The sequence below is a fragment of the Ochotona princeps genome, chromosome 9 (assembly GCF_030435755.1).
Source record: "Ochotona princeps isolate mOchPri1 chromosome 9, mOchPri1.hap1, whole genome shotgun sequence".
Classification (NCBI taxonomy): Eukaryota; Metazoa; Chordata; class Mammalia; order Lagomorpha; family Ochotonidae; genus Ochotona; species Ochotona princeps.
In genome coordinates this window covers 59,017,186-59,037,781 of record NC_080840.1, presented here as the reverse complement: position 1 = coordinate 59,037,781, position 20,596 = coordinate 59,017,186, and the positions used below count along the sequence as shown (strand labels likewise).

At 43.5% G+C, this 20,596-nt stretch overlaps 1 protein-coding gene across 5 annotated transcripts in view; it reads left to right on the top strand.

Annotated features, from left to right (window-relative positions):
- The window catches only part of JPH1 (junctophilin 1), an 81,917-nt gene that overhangs the window by 48,263 nt on the left and 13,058 nt on the right, over positions 1-20,596 (top strand). For all 5 annotated transcript variants that reach the window (XM_036492278.2, XM_004588057.2, XM_036492277.2 and 2 more), the window contains exon 3: positions 16,677-16,795. In XM_036492278.2, coding sequence (XP_036348171.2) covers positions 16,677-16,795 — 119 coding nt within the window. The remainder of the gene's footprint in view (positions 1-16,676; positions 16,796-20,596) is intronic.

The window sequence follows — 20,596 nt, the reverse complement described above, 5'->3', positions numbered from 1 at the left end:
CCCCTTCAGGCTGGGCTTTTTTTTTTCTGGACATAAGACTGTCTGTCAAGGGCCACTTCTTTCCTGATGCGCATGATGTCTCCAGGGAAGCTGGTTGATTCCAGGGAACCATGAAAGAGCTTTCTATGCACCAATGCTAAAACAGCATGGAGTGGGGCTCGGCAGTGTGGCCTGGTGGCTAAGGTCCTCGCCTTGATCCCATATGGCCGCTGGTTCTAATCCTGGCGGCTCCACTTCCTCTCTGTCTCTCCTCCTCTCAGTATATCTGACTTTGTAATAAAAATGGAATAAATCTTTAGGAAAAAAAAAAAAACAAAAAAAACAGCATGGAGTGGAGGGCTCAGTCTCCTACCCACTGCAGCAGTCCTTGGGTGCAGTTGTAAATACACAGCACAAGTTTTCCCCATAATCTGAGAGAGCCTTTTCTGGCCACCAGGTTTTGTGCCTTAAGTGCAAATGCTCCACATTTGGGCTTTAGATGGGACCAAGTCAGCCAGGGGTGCCAGCATGCATCCTTGTGTTCCCAAGGCTGTTGCTGTATCAGAAGAGTACTATGATTGTACTGATAGATGAATAGAGAAACTATCCCCAGGACTCCTTTCACTGGCTGAAACTTTGCCCATGAAGCAGATGGAAAACTCACTAGAAAACACTCATGCTCCCCTCTCATCCACTGGAGATGAATTCTAAGTCTCCCTTGCCTGCCTTTCCCCCATTGTACTGAACCCTATAGCTTATCTTTCCGTCTTAACTAAGCATCTATCAGCTCTGACAATGCCTTTTGCAGCTTGAGGGACTTAAGGAAAGGTGGCATGAATTTCTTTTCTTTTTTTTTTTAAAGATTTATTATTATTGGAAAGCCGGATATACAGAGAGGAGGAGAGACAGAGAGGAAGATCTTCCATCTGATGTTTCACTCCCCAAGTGAGCCACAACGGGCCGGTGCGCGCCGATCCGATGCCGGGAACCTGGAACCTCTTCCGGGTCTCCCACACGGGTGCAGGGTCCCAATGCATTGGGCCTTCCTCAGCTGCTTTCCCAGGCCACAAGCAGGGAGCTGGATGGGAAGTGGAGCTGCTGGGATTAGAACTGGCGCCCATATGGGATCCTGGGGCGTTCAAGGTGAGGACTTTAGCCGTTAGGCCATGGTGCCGGGCCCCGAATTTCTTTTTTCTTCTTTACACGTGCATAGAGAGATTTGTTACTGATTTCAGCATCCTCAGCGTATTTTTTATTAAGAACTTCCATCTTTTCACTTAAGGAAAGTATATGTTATGGCTTCTCTTCCTTCTACATATGCACATTTCCAGCATCATTACTCAAATGTACCTTAACTGAAGTAAAGGTTATTCACACATAAGTACAGGCATTCTGCGACAATCGGTGTGACAACCAAGATGCTGTTGAGTGGCTTACAGTGTATACTATGGATTCCCTGGACCAAGGCATGACTGGCCTCCCTGGGACGAACAGCATAGCGTGAGACCTTGTTAAACTAATTAGAATTGTGCCGTTGAAAACTTAGGAATATTTCTTTCTGGAGTGTTCTATTTAATACTGTGGGACGGTAGCTGAAACTGAAGACTGCAAAATCATGGATAATGGGCACTACTCTGTGGCCTGAGGCTCTAGGGCAAACCTGGAGAGCCTGCCATTGAGATCTGACAGCTGTCAGTCACCAGGGAAGCAGCAGGTGCATGCCAGATACTGATGGCGGACAGCTCGACAGCAAAGAACTTAGGCTTGGGTACACGCTCGGACTGACCTTCCCACACTCGCAAGATGGTAATTAGCTGACGTCCCCAGATTCTTGGGCCTCAACAAGGAAGCCTGACCTCAGTGGCACTGACATCCTGAATTTCCCTCTTCTTGGGTTGTATAGCTTTCCCTGTGTGGCTGGAGTTCTTGATATTCCCTGGAATTAGTCTAACCTTGAGCTGGTTCCATTTGGATTAATGCCTCTGTCAGCCAGCCATAGGGTCCAGGAAGACAGGCCCTGCATTCCTCAGGGTTGCAGCGGAAGTCTGGCTAACCTGCATACAAGCACCCCAGGCCCCAGCACTGGCTCTTCCTACCACAAGGATAAGGAAGGTTGAAAGTTCATCAGAATGTGCTTAGCGTCAGTACCAAGGCAGACAGCAGGCCTCGGACTGAGAATTTTCTAAGTGTTACAAGAATTGCAAGAGTATAAGTACTGAAGAAACTCGCTATCGACAGATGAGGATCAGAGAGAAAAGATGCCAGTTGTTCGAGCTAGAGTGTAACATGATTTTGTTACTGAACTTGATTTCAATTCTGTGTTCCATTTCTCTCATGATCTCTAATCAAGTTGTTCCTTTTAACCATAATGTGCATGCACCCATCTTTGAAACTGCCTCTGTCCCCCAAGTTATGCCACATGATGCTTTTATGTAAGTTGCTAAATAGAAAACTAGTCTGGTAGAATGTGTATTTGTTTCTATCTTTTTTTCTTTTTTCTTTTTTTTTTTTTAAATGTTTTTTTTTATTATTATTATTTAACTTCATTAATTACATTGTATTATGTGACACAGTTACATAGATACTTGGGTTCTCCCACCCCTCCCCAAACCCTCCCACCATGGTGGATTCCTCCACCTTGTTGCATAACCACAGCTTTCAATGTCCTTGGATAAGCTATTATGTATGTGGAATATCAAGGCCAAAAAATGTCTGCTCTCTGTTTAACAGCAAATGCTGAAAATTTTTGAGATTCTCACGAGGAAAAAGGAACTAAAAATTCAGGAAGAACTAGACAATCTTCTGATATTTCCTTTTAAACTTGGAGGCGTTAATTACTAATTTGATGAGTGGAGGAAGGCACTGTGAGAGGTTGAATCTGTAACATTTTTAACACCACCTAAAAATGTTCCTGCTAAAGAATAACTTTGATGAAAACCAAATCTGTCCCGTGGTCTTCCATAAGATGTTTTCTAAGCTCTGTTATTTCACATTAAAGTGAGCAAAAAGGGTTAAATATAATGACAGATGCATTAATCCAAATGGAACCAGCTCATGCATATATATATATAGAGAGAGAGAGAGAGAGAGTGTGTGCACACGCTCAAAATTGACATTTTTAAGTAGGAGCTATAAATTTGGGAATTATAGACTGAATAAAGAGAACAGTAACTCAAGGAGAAAGCATGAATATAAGATGAACTGTGGATATGAATGGATTTTTTTAAAGATTTATTTTTATTGGAAAGTCAGATATACAGAGAGGAAGAGAGAAAGGAAGATCTTGCATCCAGTGATTCACGCCCCAAGTGACCACAATGGCCGGTGCTGCGCCGATCCAAAGCCAGGAGCCAGGAACTTCCTCCAGGTCTCCCACGGGGTGCAGCGTCCCAAGGCCTTGGGCCGTCCTCAACTGCTTTCCCAGGCCACAAGCAGGGAGCTGGATGGGAAGTGGAGCTGCTGGTACCAGAACTGGTGCCCACATGGTATCCCGGTGCGCTCAAGGCGAGGACTCCAGCCGTTAGGCCACCGTGCCAGGCCCTATGAATGGATTTTTATAGCAGAGAGGAAGTGTATAAGCTGGAAGGTAGCATAATTAAATGGGAATGGTAGGAAATAATCTAAAAATCTCTCCAACAAATGTCCCACCAATCTTTAGCACACATCGGTTCTTATGGTTTCTGGATACATTTTTTGTTGTTCCTGTCTATAAATGGGAAGCTTCCTTATAACTGCAGAGAACATCCAGCCTTTCAAATACTGCTGTATTTTCAGGGAAAAGGAGGTGTTTGTACTGAAACTGCTAAATTTTTTGCCTGTAGTTTACCTTGCTAAATACTGTAGATAAATTGCTAACACTAACAGCCAAAGAGATAACACTAAGGCTTTGTTTAAAACAAAACAAAAACCTGAACAGGGGTGTTCTGATGAAGTCATGGCATCTGTCCTAATTAGTTTCTTACTTACTGGTTTTGAAATAACTATTTAATTAAAAAAATTTTTTGAAAACCTAAAACCCTTTTGTTCGGAGTTTAGTAGATTGTTTAATGCAGGACATCAATTACATCATAAAAGATGCTTGAAATGCTCTTGTTATTTCAGACAAATCAAAATAAACTGTCAAGCCACAAGAAAAAAAATTCTGTCAACAGTCCTTATCCTGAAGGCTGAAAGATGTAGGTCCTGCCAATCCTTTTTATTGGATAGCTGTGCTGTTTTTCGTATGTCCCTTGGTCTGTTTGAGTCTTAGATCGCTACCCAAGGAGAAGGAATTGCCTGGCCATGAGAGGAGACCCTGTGGACTCTCAAAGACCCTCCCAGTTGATGCTGTGGTTTGTTTTGTGTTTGCTTTTATTTTGATGCAATCTTTTTTACCCTGTGTTTTTAACCGAGTCTGGTAAAGCAGTACATTCCACAGTCTTTCCTCCCAAACTGAAAGGTTAACATAAATCAGAACAAATTCGTTTGTGATCCTTATTTTGTTGTCCATAACTTCTGCTATAGCCAAAAACTGGAGATTTAAAGTGAAAATATAGTTGGATTTGCTAGCTGAACTATTGAATGATTCATTGTCTCCAGTCAGGTGTGCAGTAAATGGAGGAAGAAAATCCCAGTTTCTACCAAGACATGACAGATGAATGAAATGAGTTTGCTAGGAGAATACATGTATCCCTAAAACTGGAGCATTCCTCATAAAGCAATCCTCTTAAACACATGGACTTTGGACATAGAAGTTGGAATAGAGAAAGGTTTCATGTATCTAATCTCAAGAAAGTTCATGTTTACGCTGTTGAGTGTCACAAATCTAGTACAAGAATAGATTCTGTTGTTATTTGCTATTTGGCATATTTAGACAGAATAAGGGAAATTTGCACTTTTTAGAAAATAGGTATTTTACTTCTTGAGACTTTTATAACTAAGTTGAAGAAGGAGTTCTTAAGAGTTTACATCATTTCTGCTTAATTTTTGGTAAATGTGCTACGTATCTATAAAACAGACATGTGTGGGTCCTGAAGGAATGGGTTTTGTGGGCATTTGCTGCAGGGAGTGGACATGAGGTCAGTTTATGATCTGGTCACCTGGTTAGTTTATTATTCAGTAGAATATGTGTTTGTACCCTTGGGTAATCTTCAGTTTTTCTGATTCTTAGCCAGGCTTTAATTTCTGCCTTTACTGGACCACCAACAAAGGACAAGAAGTGTAACATTGATGCTGGCATAAAAACATCATTGCCAGGATGACTCTCATAACCCAGAATGTCAGGTTCTGAAGGTAGCATGGTTCTTTCCAGGCACATCCGGGTGTTTACTGCACTGCTCAAAAGAAAGCATCCTCATGATTACATTTGGGTCCAGCTTTGCCTCATAGGCTGTGTGTCCATTTGAAAATAGCTTTGTCTATCTTCTCTTACCAAAAGTTCACTAGGCAATAACTTAATCAAGTGGTAGACTCTACTAGGAAGCCAATTTGAGTCAAGACAATTTCTGTAAAACTTGTCACATGGGAAGGTAGGCAGTGACTTAGCTCAAAAGCACCTAAGAATCTAATAGTGCAGACAAGTGTGATTTCTGGTGTTCACATTGCTTTCACGCTTTCCTTCCATCCTGACTTGGCCCATTCTGTCCTGTCCTGTCCATAGGCCACTGTGTCATGTGCCTAGTTCCATAGTGACTTGCCCGCTGCTTGCTGCACCCCTTACCCCAAATTGCTGCCCCTGCACCAAGGCCACCTCCCACCTGCTCCACTTCTTCTAGGAAAAGGGAAAGACACACAACCACACAGACTTGAAGTTAGATCCTCCCAGTCCTGCTCAGCAGTCCTGACTTTCCTTTCTTCCATTCCTTAGGATTGCACAGTGCTGACTGTAAATCCTCGCCTCTTTAGATTCACTGAGTCCTGCCTGTCGGCCCTCAGTTACATCAGAAGACCGGTAGTAGGCATTGACCTACTAAATGCCTTCTCTGAGTTAATACTAAGCCCAATAATTGTCATTGATCAGCTCAACACCTTCTCTGAGTTAGTTCCAAGTGCTTTTTATAAATTGATGCTTGTCCCAAAACAACTCTGCCAGGAAGTACTGCACCCTTTTGGCAGGTAAAGAAACGGAGGTACAAGCTAAAATGTGAAATACTGTGTTTAAACTGGCTCTTCCACAACACCCTCAGTCCCTCTCAAAGTCGGGGTCCTTCAAGTAATGTAAATCAATTGTTGGGTTCTGACCTGGCTCCTTTCTTAAGTCCAGGGCCTGACTCCCTCAGTTGTGAAGGCTGCTTCATCTTCTCTCGTTCTCTGAGCCACTTTCTTCTTACTTCCCAACAGAAGCAGTTCTCATTTTCTTAAAAATCTGAGTAAAACCTCTTTTCCCTTGACCCAGCTAATCCTTCTGGTGACTGTCCAAATTTCCTCCTTCCTTTCTGGGTCAAAAGTCTCCAGCATGTGGCCCACACCTGCTTCCTCTGCTTCCCCTGCCCGCTTCCTTGCCGACTCCCTTCCATCTGGCTTCGTCAGTGGCCTTGTTACTTGAACTGCCTGTGCAAAGGCAGCAGTGCTCACACAGCCCGCACCTTCTCTGAGCACACACGGGACCTGCAGGCCCTTTTGCCCTGACTCTGTGCTTGTCCTGGAGATGCACAGCAATCAGCCAGCAGGCTGAGGAACATGCACCTGCCCCCTGAGAAAAGACCAATTTGGATCTGGCCCACTTAACTTGGAAAAGGAGCACGGGATTTAACCAAGAACAGGCACGTGGGACAGCTCCACTGGAGGGCCGCCACCTTCCCTGGATGCTGCCACACCTCAATGGCACACGTTGTTTTCCTCACTGGGTCCCTAGAATCCTTTGGTCTGTGTCCTTGGCTTTTTGCTTCTCCAGCTCACTTTTGGCAATGAGTTCATCCACCTTTTGTTGAACTTGGTATCTGTTGATAAACTGTATCTTCCCTTTGCATTGCAGCCTCCTATCTCCAGCTTAACCATGTCATATAAAATCCTAGTTGGCGAACAGTGAGTTTGTCAAAAGCTTCTAGCTGTAGTGTGGCCCACACTGCGATAAGGCCATGCATCTAGAGACAATGCTGGGAGTCTTGGGGTTATCTTCTGTTTCTTTCTCTTACCCACTTAGCCATTCTGCTTACATTTCTGTTGAAGGCTTTGTGCCAGGCCTTAATGTTAAGAGCTAACAGAGCAGACGTGAGGACTGTGCTCCTATTTCTTCACTTCTTTCCTGAAAGTGTCCATCAGTGCCTGCCTTCATAGCACTCATCAAACCCTGAGCATGCCACAGCCAAGATTAATGCAACGGATTCTCAGCTGAGAGCTCCATCTTGGCTTTTTTTTCTTTCTTCCCCCAAAATACATCATGAATGTTGATCTGTCTATACATACTTTCTCTAAGTTAGTATTGAGTGTGCTGTATAAATCAGTCCTAGCCCCAGAACAACTAGGACCATTGCCCAACTTTTTTTTTTTAATTCATTAATTACATTGTATTATGTGACACAGTTTCATAGGTACTTGGGTTCTCCCCACCCCTCCCCAAACCCTCCCACCATGGTGGATTCCTCCACTTTGTTGCATAACCACAGTTCAAGTTCAGTTGAGATTCCCCCATTGCAAGCATATACCAAACAGAGTCCAGCATCTTATTGTCCAGTCAAGTTCAACGGCTTCTTAGGTACACCCTCTCTGGTCTGAAGACAGAGCCAGCAGAGTATCATCCCGATCAATTAAAAGCTCCAACATACTATCAGCAAAAATTTCCATCATTATGGAATTAATTGACATAGTAATGAGTAACCAATATGGTAAAAGTAAATGCGAGTTCTTAACCACCTTCTGTGACCACCTCATCGACATTTCAATTGTAGTTTATACACAACATATAACATACATAACATAACATGTTATACATAACATCATATCACCTTAAATTAAGGCAAACATGTGGTATTTAACCTTTTGTGATTGGTTCATTTCCCTCAGCATTATGGTTTCCAGTTTGGCCCATTTGGCCACAAAGAACTGCATTTTGTTTTTTTTAATAGCTGAGTAGTATTCCATGGAGTAAATGAACCATAGCTTTCTTATCCAATCCTCTGCTGATGGGCATTTTGGCTGCTTCCATGTTTTTGCAATTACTGATTGTGCTGCTATGAACATAGGAGTGCATGTTGGTTTCTCATAAAACAAGTGTTCTGGATATATTCAAAGACAATGAGGCACAGATCAGATGTGTAAACACTTGTCCATCAGTTGATTTTCAAAAATTATTTTAATTATAAAGTATTTATAACAAATATACCCAGTTAACCTTTCTGTAAGTTTTGAGTGGTCACACACTCATGCCACTGAGTAACTGACCTCCAGAGCTTTTCGTTTTGCAAAACTAAAGCGCCATACCGTTGAACAAGTTCCTCTTCTTCCTTTATCCTAGCCATGGGCAGCAACCAGGTCTGTTTCTGCGAATTGGGCACCTTTACAATATCTGTCTTTTTGTTGCTGCCTTCTTCTATTTAGGTTAGTGTCTCAAGGCTTATCTCAAGGTTGTACCATGTGCCTGGGTTTCCTTTTTAAGGCTGAATAATATTCCAGTGTGTACATGCGTATACACGCGTGCACGCACACACATGCATGCTTGTTTGTTTCATGCACCGACACCTGGGTTGCTTCCACCCACCTTCAGGTCATTGTGATTGATGCTGCTATCAGAGGAGGTGTGCATGTATTTCTGTGAGACCCTGCTTTCCATTCTAAAGTGAAATTGGGACATCATATGGTGGTTCTATTTTAAGTTTTTGAGGAACTGCACCATTTTACATTCTCACTAACAGTGAACAGATTCCAGTTTCTCCATATCCCTGCCAATGTTATTTTCTGGTGGGTTTTTCTTTTTTTTTAATAGCAACCATCCAACAGGCATGAAAAGGTTTCTCCTGCTGGTTTTGATCTGCATTTCACTTCAGCTTAGTGAGGTTCAGTGTCTTTTCATGTGTTCATTGGCTATTTCTCTACAGAAATGCCTTTTTTAGCCCTTTGCCTCTTTTTAATCAAGTTATTTTGTTATGAAATGTTAGTTCTTCATATATTCTGTTCACTGGCCTTAAAAGAGAATATTATTTGTATTATTTTGTCCCATTCAGTAGCTTGCAGGTGTTTTTCTTGCTTTTTGGCATTGCTTTTGAACTGTAGAATGATCTTCACTCAAAAAGGCTTTTCTCCAAAAATTATTTCAAGACCAACACAACTTTTTAATATTTTTTACATCAAAATTTTCACCAACGCATAAATAACATGGGAAGGTAAGTTTTAGCTAGATTTTATAAAATTTAAAATAAATTAAAAAAGTATATGACATATTCCAGTCCCGGATTAGGAGCAGTGTGTCCAGACAGTAGCTTTTAAGCTTAAGTTTTCATCAGAGGTTAGGAAATAGAGGTATTTAAAGATGAGGACTTATTTTCTGAGCTTGAAAATGTTCTGTGCACAGGAAAAAAAAAGTCTCACAAAAAGAGATCAAATGGGAGACTCTCTGGTCTCCAAGTTACAACATCCTGTCCCCTGAGGGTTAACACTGTTGGGTCAGGGAGGGGGGATGGCATTCAGAGTGGAGGAAACCTCATAGGACAAGAGCTGACTGCTCCAGGAGTTGGTATTTTATTTTGTTTGCACATCCTGCCACTTTATAAAAGGTATCTGAAGGACACTACCACAAGTCACACATATACTTGCATCCCTGACGCTGGCATTAAAGCCACGTGGTTAAAAGAGGTAATTATGCACATAAATTGAAGACTTTTTTACTCCAAGTTTCCTGGAGTAACAAAAGAGAAACAATAGATGATGTAGTTCAAGTGGTATGATACAAGGAAACACAGCAGGTTATCATCACAGACCAAATTTTCCTGGCACTGAAGTCCAAGAGAAATGTATCACCTAGACCTTAATAAACATGACAATGACCTACATAGTGGACAGCATTTTACGAAAGCTGTATAAATATGCTTCACTTAAATCTTGGCTCCTCCTATTGCCTAGTGATAAAAAGCCAAGAGTATGATATTAATTATGATTCTATGAAGGCATTTCTCTGAAAAAAAAAAAGTGTGGTTTAACTTTTGGTCTCATTGACAAGATTGATTTGTCGCTCAGACTGGCCTTGGCTTCCTTGCTGGTCGTTAAGGCTGTCCAAGCCTGTGTGATGATGGCACTGAGGAAGTTTGGGCCCTGGAAATTCAAAGTTATACCATAACTTCAGCACATACAGTAAGACCATGGTTTATATTTTTAAATGTTTAGTTTTTAATACAAACATCACAATTATACATATCTATGGAATTTGTTTATATTGCATATCTAACTTGATATTGCTTTTATTTAAGTTCAGTGATTGATGTGACAGAGATTGGAAGACAGAGCAGGGAAGACCTCTTCACTCTACTGGTTCAGTTCTCAACTGACCACAATAGCCAGCCCTGGGCCAGGCTAAAGTCAGGAGCCTGGAACTCCATCTGGGTCTCCCACATGGATGGCAGGGGCCCAAGTGCCTGGCTCATCATCTGCTTTTCCAGCCACATTTGTCAGAAGGTGGATCAGAAGCTGAGCAACCGAGGCTCAAACTGGAGTTCTGCTAGGGGGTACTAGTGGCAAGCAACGGTTGAGACCCACTGTGCCACATAATAGCAGTCCTTTGATAGTGCTTCTAAAGGAAAGGAAGACATGCACTCCTGCTTTAACAAAGACCCACTCTTCACTCATGATGTAGCTTGTATTAAACGAGAACCTAGGAATGCTGTCTCGAGGTTACTATTCCAGAGCCTTTCTTAATTTGTGCAGAAAAGTAGCATATGGGGATTTGCAGATGGTGAGCGTGTATGAAGTAGATATCTCAAAGGTAAAGCTCCTGAATATGCAGCTTTAGCAAAAGCCGGGTCCATTCCAGGTAAAAATCACAGCTAATTCTGCTAATGTGGGGATGAAGAGTTCTATGTGGTGAACTGAGACAGCATCTACCCCGTGCAGGGCACACATGCTCAGCCCTGCGAAGTCTGTCTTGTCAGAGGACCAAATCACGTCAGGCCAGTTTGGAAGCAGGCCTCTGATTTCTAACTTGGATCCGAGGAGCCATTTGGTTCTTGTCCCTCTTGAGAATGTTCTTCGCTCGGCAGACCAATTTCTTAAAAAGGGCTGCAGCCGTCTGCACAAGATAATTGATTTTCTCAAATTTAGGTCTCTCGTAAATGAATAATGTCACAGTCCAGAAGGAAGGCTAGCAGGCCTTTTTTTTTTTTTTTTTTTTTTTTGTACTTTTTATTACCCATGGTGCCATAACCCAGGGGAAGACTTTCTGGTTATTGTCAGGCATTTTCAAGAGAACTGGAAGGGAAGGAGATAGCTGGCAGGCAGAGAGGGAAACGGAGGATGTCAGTTTGGCTTTAACAGTAACCCTGGGGAGATGATGAGATGACCATGGCGGTAGCCATGAGGAAGGGGAGAAATGATTGGGTGGGGAATGCACAAATGAACAACAACAAAAATACGTTGAGAATGGAATTAGATATGCTTACTTTGATGCAAAAAGTGTTTAAAATCTCTGCATAGGTAGTAACAATTTTTTTTTGCACCAAAATGTCTTTATCTTTTAGCTCCATTTTCAGGTGAACTTTTTGAAGTTTCCTTAAAGGTAGTGCCAGCTTCATGTGCCCACTGTAGACGTGTGTGAGGGAAGCGAGGTGTCCAGAGCACCTTGAACATTATCTGTAGCATGACATTTCTGACACCAAGACGCGGAGCTGGGGGGAGGCAGAGAGGGGATCATGCAGTCATGCTTTTTATTTTTCCAAAATTAATAATTTTCTTTAGATACTTGGACATCAAAGAAAATTGCAAGTACAGCCCCCTGAGCCAATTAGATCATAGCCTCTGCCATGAAATGTTGAGGCAGATCCATCATGTGTGACCAATTTTGAACCTGTGAGTGCCTAAGCAGGAGAGGTATGTGCTGGCTTGTCGTTAGTGAAGGCTGAATGTGCTTTTTACGAAAGCTTTACTGTGTTTAAGGAAAAAAAAATGGAAGAACTAGCCTATTTTCTTCTAGGTAAAGTAACTTGAGAGCTCCTGTCAGATTATTTCATTTATTTTGGGGGGTGAAGAAGGGGGAGAAAGACTTCAATTACTCATTCAGTTATTGGTAAGGAAACCTATTTGTATTTGAGTTTTTCAGCATGAAGGAGGCCAGACATGTAGGGCTGTTCACAGCTGACCTCAGCAGGGCTGGTGTCCAGGAAGGAGTCCAGTGAACACAACCAGCCCACCTGGGTCTCACCCAGCCAGCCCTGTGGTCCCATTCTAACTCTCCACAAGTTAAAGCTTCAGTTCCTTTGCAAAACCATATCCCTTCATGAAGTCGTCAGCTTACACCCACTGAAAGAGATTGCTTCTCACTTTGTTTATTGCATTTGGCTGCAGAACATGCATGTGGTCATGGTATTGGGTGGTTCTTTTTTTTTTATTAATTATTTTGCATTATGTGACAGTTTCATAGGCTCTGGGAATCCCCCCCACTCCCCTCCCCCCTGGTGGATTCCTCCACCTTGATGTAGTATTACAGTTCAAATTCAATCAAGATTCTTTCCTTGCATACGTATACCAAGCATAGAGTATTGGGTGGTTCTTGAGGATCTGAAGACTAGTCAGTGTCAGAGGCCTTTTGGATCACAGGAACGCTTCCTGGACACCATGCGTCTTTGCTGTGTGCCCATTTTTCACACAACCCACCGTTGTAGCCCAGCTCCCACACTGCTTTCAGCAGATCTCCCCAGATGGAATCACCAAACCCCTGCCCCACCCCAAAAATGGGAACAGTGATATTACCTACCAGCTGATGGGTGAAAGGGGGTTCTGTGTTGCTTAGGAACTGAGCCTGGGATCTTGTTTTTGTTTTGTTTTGTTTTTTAGGGATGTATTAGGGAAGCCTGCGGGCATATATGGGGCGTATTTGTCTATTTTAAAGTCTGAGAGAAATCCTCTGTTCACTGGTTTACTCTCCATATGGCTACAATAGCCTTGGCTCGGGTAGGCCAGGCCCAGGAGCCTGGAACTCAATCCAGATCTCCCAGCTTGCTGACGGGGACCTAGGTTCTTGAGCTATCACCTGCTGCCTCCCACATTGCACATTAACAGGAAGCTGGAAGAGCGTTAGAGCCATTCTCAACCCTAGGTACTCCCATATGGGATACTGGCAACCCAGTCATGTGTTGGCTGCTGCTCCAATGTTTGCCCACTGCACACATGGGATATGAGCCAGGACAGACCCAGATTGTTCCTGAGTAAAAGCTAGACATGCCAGCGGCGTTGGCCACACAGGCTGGTGAGTGGCTTTGGTAAATTCAGCGAGCCCCTGTTTGCTGCATTTCTCATGGTCAGGTCCAGGGCTGTCAGCACCTCTCTGGCAGACATCAGGCTTTGATGTGTTTATGATTCACCTGGCCAGTGAGCAGCAGTGCTGATACATGGAGCAATGATGGATGGAAAGGTCTTCCTTCTTGTTTGGGCTTAGAGTGAAACACGAGAAAAGGACCTAGCACAGAAGTCGCAGGAGCCACTTCCCTGATGCCATGCTCCTGTCACACACTTGTAGAAGGTTAGGCAGAACCTGTCTGCTCTCCAGTTCAACATGTTGTAAGAAGTGGTGGAGGTAACACTGCCGTTTTACATGCACACCTCTACGGTGGTGTTTTCAGTGTATTAGAACAAGCACTTTGTATCCAAGACTTATACATTTATCATCAAAGGGCAAGCAAATTATAAGGCAGCATAGCTGTACTCTTAGGAAGATTAATTATGATACCTAGACATAATTAGGCTCTCGCTAAGAATAGCTGACAAAATGGAAAGTCATTCTGGGAAAAAAGAATTACAATTCTGAGAAACTGAAAGAACATTCATGGAGGGCATCCGTATAAACTCCCAGGCACAACCCAGGACTGAAGCTTCACCTGTCACAGTGCTGGCACCCAAGCAGACTGACGTGACAGCCGGTGTCAGGGAGTACACCCCTGCCCTTTTGGTTTTGATCCCATGTCACAGTTCCTGGGCCCTGAAGACAGATAATCTATAATATCCTCTGTGATCTGGAAGTTTTCATGATTGAAAGTTGATTCACTCATGTTTAGCCAATGGACTTTTTTTTTTCCAGAGAAGTAGGATGTTACCCAAAAGTTGAGCAGAAAGTACAAGTTCTCAGATACTATCTATGTCCTCATGTTCACATGCAGTGACCCTTACTGTAAGTTATGCATTTATTTATTTATTTATATGAAAGAATGATGGTTGAAGGAAGGCACACAGATACACAAATGTAGAGATCTTCCATCTGCTGCTTCACTCTCCAAATAGCTGTCATGACTTCGGCTGGACCGGACCAAAGCCAGGAGCCCAAAGTTCACCAAGTTCTCCCGTAAGGGTGGCAGGGGCCCAAGCACCAGGGCCATCACCCGCTGCTTTCTCAGGTGCATTGTCAGGAAACTATCAGAAGCAAAACAGCCGGGACGTGAAGTGGCACTCTGACATGGGACATCAACATCACAGGCGGTGGCTTAGCTACTGCATCACAAAGCTCATCCCAGGATCCATTAGTATTAAAATTGACAACAGAATTCACTCTTTGTTTTGTGCTTTTGACAAATGTATAGTGTTGTGTTGCCCCCTTTACAGTGTGATGCAAAATCATTTCACTTTAATTATGTTCTCTGTTCCACCTGTTCATGTCTTTCTCCCTTGCACCTTGAACCTTTTTACAATTATTGATCTTCTTACTGTCGCTTCCATTCATGTTTTGAAAAGAGTATTAGTTTGAAAGGGTTACAGAGAAAGTGGAAGAGAATCTTTCGTCCATGGGTTCAATCTCCAAATGACCGCAAGCACCAGGGTGGGCCAGTCAGAAGCTGGGAGTTTCATACTGGCCTCCCACATGGGTAACAGGGACCCAGGTTCTTGAACTATCATCCTCCCAGGCACATTGGCAGGGGAAGTGAAACTGTCAGGACACAAACCAGTGCCCATATGGGATACCAGCATTGCAAGTGATGGCTTCACCCACTATGCCACACCAACCCTTTCCATTCTTCTTTCAAGATTTATTTATTTGAAAGACAGAGTTAGAAAGGAAGAAACAGGAGATCTTCCAACCCGCTGGCTCACTCCTCAGATGGCCACAACTGCCAGGCCTGGGCCAGGCAGAAGCAAGGAGTTTTATCCAGGTCTTCTAGTATACCATCCACCCAAGCACCTTAGCAACGGTGAAGTGGTACAGTTGGGATACAAACTAGTGTCCATATGGGATGCCAGCATTGCAAGTGCTGGCTTTACCGCTTATACCACATCAGCTATTTCCATTCATTAGTTTTCTTTTTTTGAAAATTTGTTTTTATTTACTTAAAAGGCAGAGTTAGAGATATTTTGCCCCTGACACATGTGATGAGACAGGAGGATGCCATTTCAGAGTGCCAATTCTAGTCCTGGTTACTCTGACCTACCTTCCTGCTAATGCACGTGAGGGGTAGTGGATGATGACTCAAGTGCCTGGGTTCCTGCCAGGTATGTAGAAAATAAAAACGAAGGTCCTGGGTCCTGCCTTTAGCATGGCCCAGACCTGGCTGTCGCAGCTATTGGGAGTGAGTCAGCAGATGTAATAAATCTGTCTCCGTATCTCCCTGTCTCTGTTCCTTTACATTTCAAAGAGAGGGGTTGGGAGATGTTGTGAAAAATAAATCGGTGCCCATGATCATCATCTAGAAGCTAACTGGACAAGGGTTTTCCTCTTTGACAGTGAACCACCCAGAGTTTTCTGACCTCCCAAGGCCCCTCTTCCTGGGCTGTGACGCACCATTCATGTCTTATTGGAAGCCTCTTTTCCCTGCTGCCTCATCCCTGGCCTGAGTCCTCTGTATTGGTAGTGGGTTTGGGTCATGGAGATGATGGAAGATTGAGAGATTGGTTCGTTCTCAGCAGTTCTGCCTCACCATCTCTGTTTAGTTTCATACAAGAAACCTACTTGCAAGTCAGTAGGTGGATTCCTCTACCACCCGTGCTCTTAGAGAAGACCTCATGGGCCATGCCTAGGCTGCTGGAAACGAGGACTGCTCCCTGCACGTCCAGTGGCATCACACTGGGAGCCCAAAATTGGCCATGGCAATTTACTTTATGAGAATGAGCAGATATTACTAGCAATGGATTTGGTCAAATATTTTCCCCAAAGAGCTACTGTATCTGGTCTACTCCCAGGCAGTCCTTTCGTAAATCACATTTTAATGTTGATTCTCCCATAAGAATGAAATACACAAACATGACGTTAATTCACATCTGACTGTGAGGTTAAGGGGGCAATGGAAACCGGAGTGAACAGGGGATTTACCTCTGTTGGTGTTAAAAATTGGACTTGACATGAGTCTGCTTAGAATTTGCTTATATTTCTCATCCCGCCCCCCCCCCCCCCCCCCGCCGGAAGGACTGAAGCTAGGCACAGGTAGTTTCTTTTCTGTGACATTGGAATCCCACAGCAACATGATCTGGAGACTCACCGTCGCAGGTGGCACAGACCCCGATCATGATTAACGTTGCTTTCTGCGGATTGAGCTTTGCTTTTCCTGGTGTAATTAATAAGGTGCCACCTTTGCTGACTGGCCCTTTTGTGCCCCGTATAGGACTGCACACGCAAGAGCGAAAGCTGACGCCGCTGACCAGGCTGCGCTGGCCGCCCGCCAGGAGTGCGACATCGCGAGAGCTGTGGCCAGGGAGCTGTCGCCTGACTTCTACCAGCCAGGTAAAGCAGTTCTCTCTTGATGAGGCTGCTGGGAGCAGTGGCTATGCTTGTATTTCCTTTTCACTGCAACATCTGTGTTTGAATGTCAGCAATGCCACAAACCAAGTGGCACCTGGTGTGAGCCATGCCTGCATCCCATCCTCATGGAGGAGTTCACGGACAAGGGTGGCAACCAGAGCTAGTGTTTTCTTTCACTTTTCTTTTAAACCTTTGGGTTAGAGTTTAAATCAGTGAATATAGATACACATTTTGTTAGGAAAGGGAACCTTTTAATTTTTGGAGTGGCCCAGGAGGAAAAAAAAATTTTCTGATGAGAAATACACTCACATTTCTGTGATACCTAAAGTTTGTGTGCAAGTTAGCTGTTCATGGGTGTGAGAGCTGTGGAAGAAGTTCGCCAGCTGCACAGGATGGAGAGCTGTGCCTCCCAGTGCTGCTGCCATCAGGAAGATGCCGGGCAGCCAGGGGCTACGGGCTTGAGCTGCTCTGAAAAACAAGCCCACAATTGTTGTCTGCTGGTGTGATTGCTTGGCTCTGCTGTTTATTCTCATGGGCAGTAGAGTCTTTCTAGATTTCTATTAGGTATTACCAGGAGGTAGGTCAGCTTGGTTTCCCAGACCAAATGGTGTTTTAAAAGGTTTTTATGGTGTAGAAGCATTGGAGGGGAAAGAAAAAAACTATTGTGGGAAAATGTAATTCCACCCTCCGTTAACTAAAAGCACTTCATACAAGCAGTTGTCCATCAGTAATGAATGCATCCCAGTAGCATGAGATGACAGTGGGTCTATTGGAGACCAAGCTAAACGGGGGGCGGCTGCAGTCCCCTTTGACCCACAGCCAGCACTTCCGTCAGCAACTATATAGAGGGCTTTTCTGTGGTGAGCATTATTGATCGTCTCAAGGGATAGCAACTCCTGCCTTCCATTCCATTTACAGGGTGACCAAATCAGATAGACATTTTCTAAAAGGGCTTTTCAGATATTTCTAAGTCAGGCTGCTGGTTTCATTTACATGTTTCACATATAAATGTCTCCATTGTTTAGAATGCATGTGCCCATGCCAAGAAGTTGTTAACCCTGGGGAGATGGTTGTCTCTCTCAGTTTACACTTTAACACTCTGGTGATAAGTTACCTGTTTTTTCAGGAGCTGGCAGTGAGTTGGGTATTCACCATCTAAGTTAAATTTTGTGCCTTTAGTTCAAAGCTATATTATTCTGTGGTTCGTGTGCCATGGCTGTATCACTCAAAGTGTTAGCTTCTACAAAAGTGACTACACGGGGACATAGGCAACCATGGATATAGTAATTGTGTACATGCACAGAATTCTCACCTGTGTGAGTGGCACAGTGAATCACCCCCAAGAACTTTGAAGGATACTTCCTCTCTGGGTTACACTTGAAAATGAGCCCAGTAGGCTGCACAGGGAGGTCAGGTGCTCCTAAGCCATGGCACTGCTCTCAGAACCACAAGACCTCTGATTGGCTGAAGAGAAACACTGAAAGACTGGTCACTACAGAAGTATAAAAAGTTCATGGAAAATACATATTCATAGAAACTAGGGGAGGCTTTATTTTTTGCAAAAAATAAAATGATCTCTTTTTTTCCCCCACAAAATCCTTGAAGTACATGCAGAAATTGAGTCAGAAAGGCCAACATTGGAAGTGTACATTCAAACACTGCACAGAGAATAAGCCTGAGCCAAAAGCTGGGAGTATTGCAGTCACATTGGCAAGGACATTGCCATCACGGGGAAGGATGCAGGGCCCTAGAGCCAACAGTGTATGGCTTTATTGGCAAGATTGTCCTGACTGAGGAAATTGATGCATGAGGATATAGCAGTTTGATTCTATTAGATACTTGATTCATCTCCTGCCCCTTGCCTTGGCTCCACATTCACCACTAATTTTGGTTGAGCTCTTCTTGGAGGTCTGCCAGTAGGAAGAGCATATACTGTGGTGTCAGTGAGAGTCCACTGGCCTAGGAGACATTTATACTGCTTGCAGCCTTCTGGTATTATACATCTGTCTTGTGTTAGTAATGTGAGCCATGAGATGACTCTAATTCATAAACTGATGCAATCAGATTCCCAGGCCAGTAAGGCTAAGATAAAGTTTTGAAAAATGTTCACCAAGAAAGGCAGAGGGAATGAGGCCCAGGGAGAGGAACACTCGGCAAACTGTATGCATGGCTCTTTGTGCCACCATTCAATATACCCTTTCCCTCCAGACACTTGTTTTGGCCATAATGCCCAATGATATTAAGTAGGGCATAATGTTTGTCAGTGATCTGGGCTCGTGTTAGCAATTCAGACTACCCTGGAATGTGGTGAATTTCCTTTGAGCCTTCTGGGGAGTTAGCCCACTTCCCTAGCCTACTTGTAGAATACTTGTATACTTGTAGAAGCTAGTATAAATGGAGTTAAAACAGTATTGAGTGGTGGGGATTGGATCACCAAAGATTAAGTTGCCACTCAGAACACCTACATCCTGTAGTGGAGTCCTTGGGTTCAAGTCCTTCCTCCACTTCTGCTTTTGTTCCCCCTTCCTGTGAATGCACACCCTGGTAGGCAGCAAGTGTTGGCTCACGAGGAAGATCCAGACGAGGTTCTGGCTTATAGCAGCAGCCTGGCCCAGGCCTGGCTATTGCAGGCATTTGAAGAATTAACCCAGAGATGGAAGACCACATGCACTCTCTCATGCTCACCCTGCCTCTATTCTATCTTTCAAAGAAATAAAGATAAGTAAGCTTTGGATTTTTTAAAGAAAAAAATTTTGTTGCCAGAAAATGTTTCAGATTCATGCATAGTTTTGTTTTGTAAGATTTTTTTAATTGTAAAGGCAAATATATAGAAAGGGGAGACAGAAAGATCTCCCATCTGCTAGTTCACTCTCCAAATGGCCACAACAGCCAGAGCCTTCCAAGTCTCCCATGCAGGTCCAGAGTCCCAAGGCAGAGTCCTCTACTTATTTCCCAGGCCACAAGCAGAGACCTGGATGGGAAGTGGAGCAGCCAGGACACAAACCACGCCCATATGGGATCCCAGTGCTGGCAAGGCAAGGATTTAGCCATTGGGCCATCGTGCTGGGCCCCATGCATGTTATAGTGGACATTTTCCATGAACTTTTTCACAGGCCCCTTATATGCATGGGTTTCAAAACTGTTCTGCACCAAAATACGTTTATCTGCACTTTCCATGAACTTTAATTACCCTCCTAAAGCTGACACATATATAGTTTCTTGGGTTAGTTAAAATGAAAGGAAATTAGGAAACAATGTTAGGAAAATTAGAAAACAATACTAACTAAGCTTGGATGTCTGGCATGAGTTAGGAGTCTTTAGAATTAAAGCACTCACATCCTCATTACATAATCGTCTGCACCTATCATTAGTTGGCACTATTTTTGGTTAAGGAAAGGGAAGCATCCAGGAATGGAGGACTTGCAGACTCACCTTCCAAACCCAAAATTCTGAATACATTTTTCTCATAAATAAATGGAAACTAAAGAATACACTGGTTGGCATGAAGTTAGTAGTTCATGTCTTTGCTAATTAATCTTGCCACTTATCTATTGAGATATATCTATTTGCACAAATGTGAATTGAATGCCAACCAGGTATGAGGAGCTGCACATCCCTTGCTATAGGCTTTGGTCTCAGAAATTGTAATAGCCATATTCTCTCCATATAGATCCCAAAAGTTATCCCACAGAGATTTAGGTCATCCTTTTCATTTTTTTTTAAACATGCATATGAGGCAGAACAAGATCTTTCATCTGCTGGTTTACTCCCCAAATGCCCATA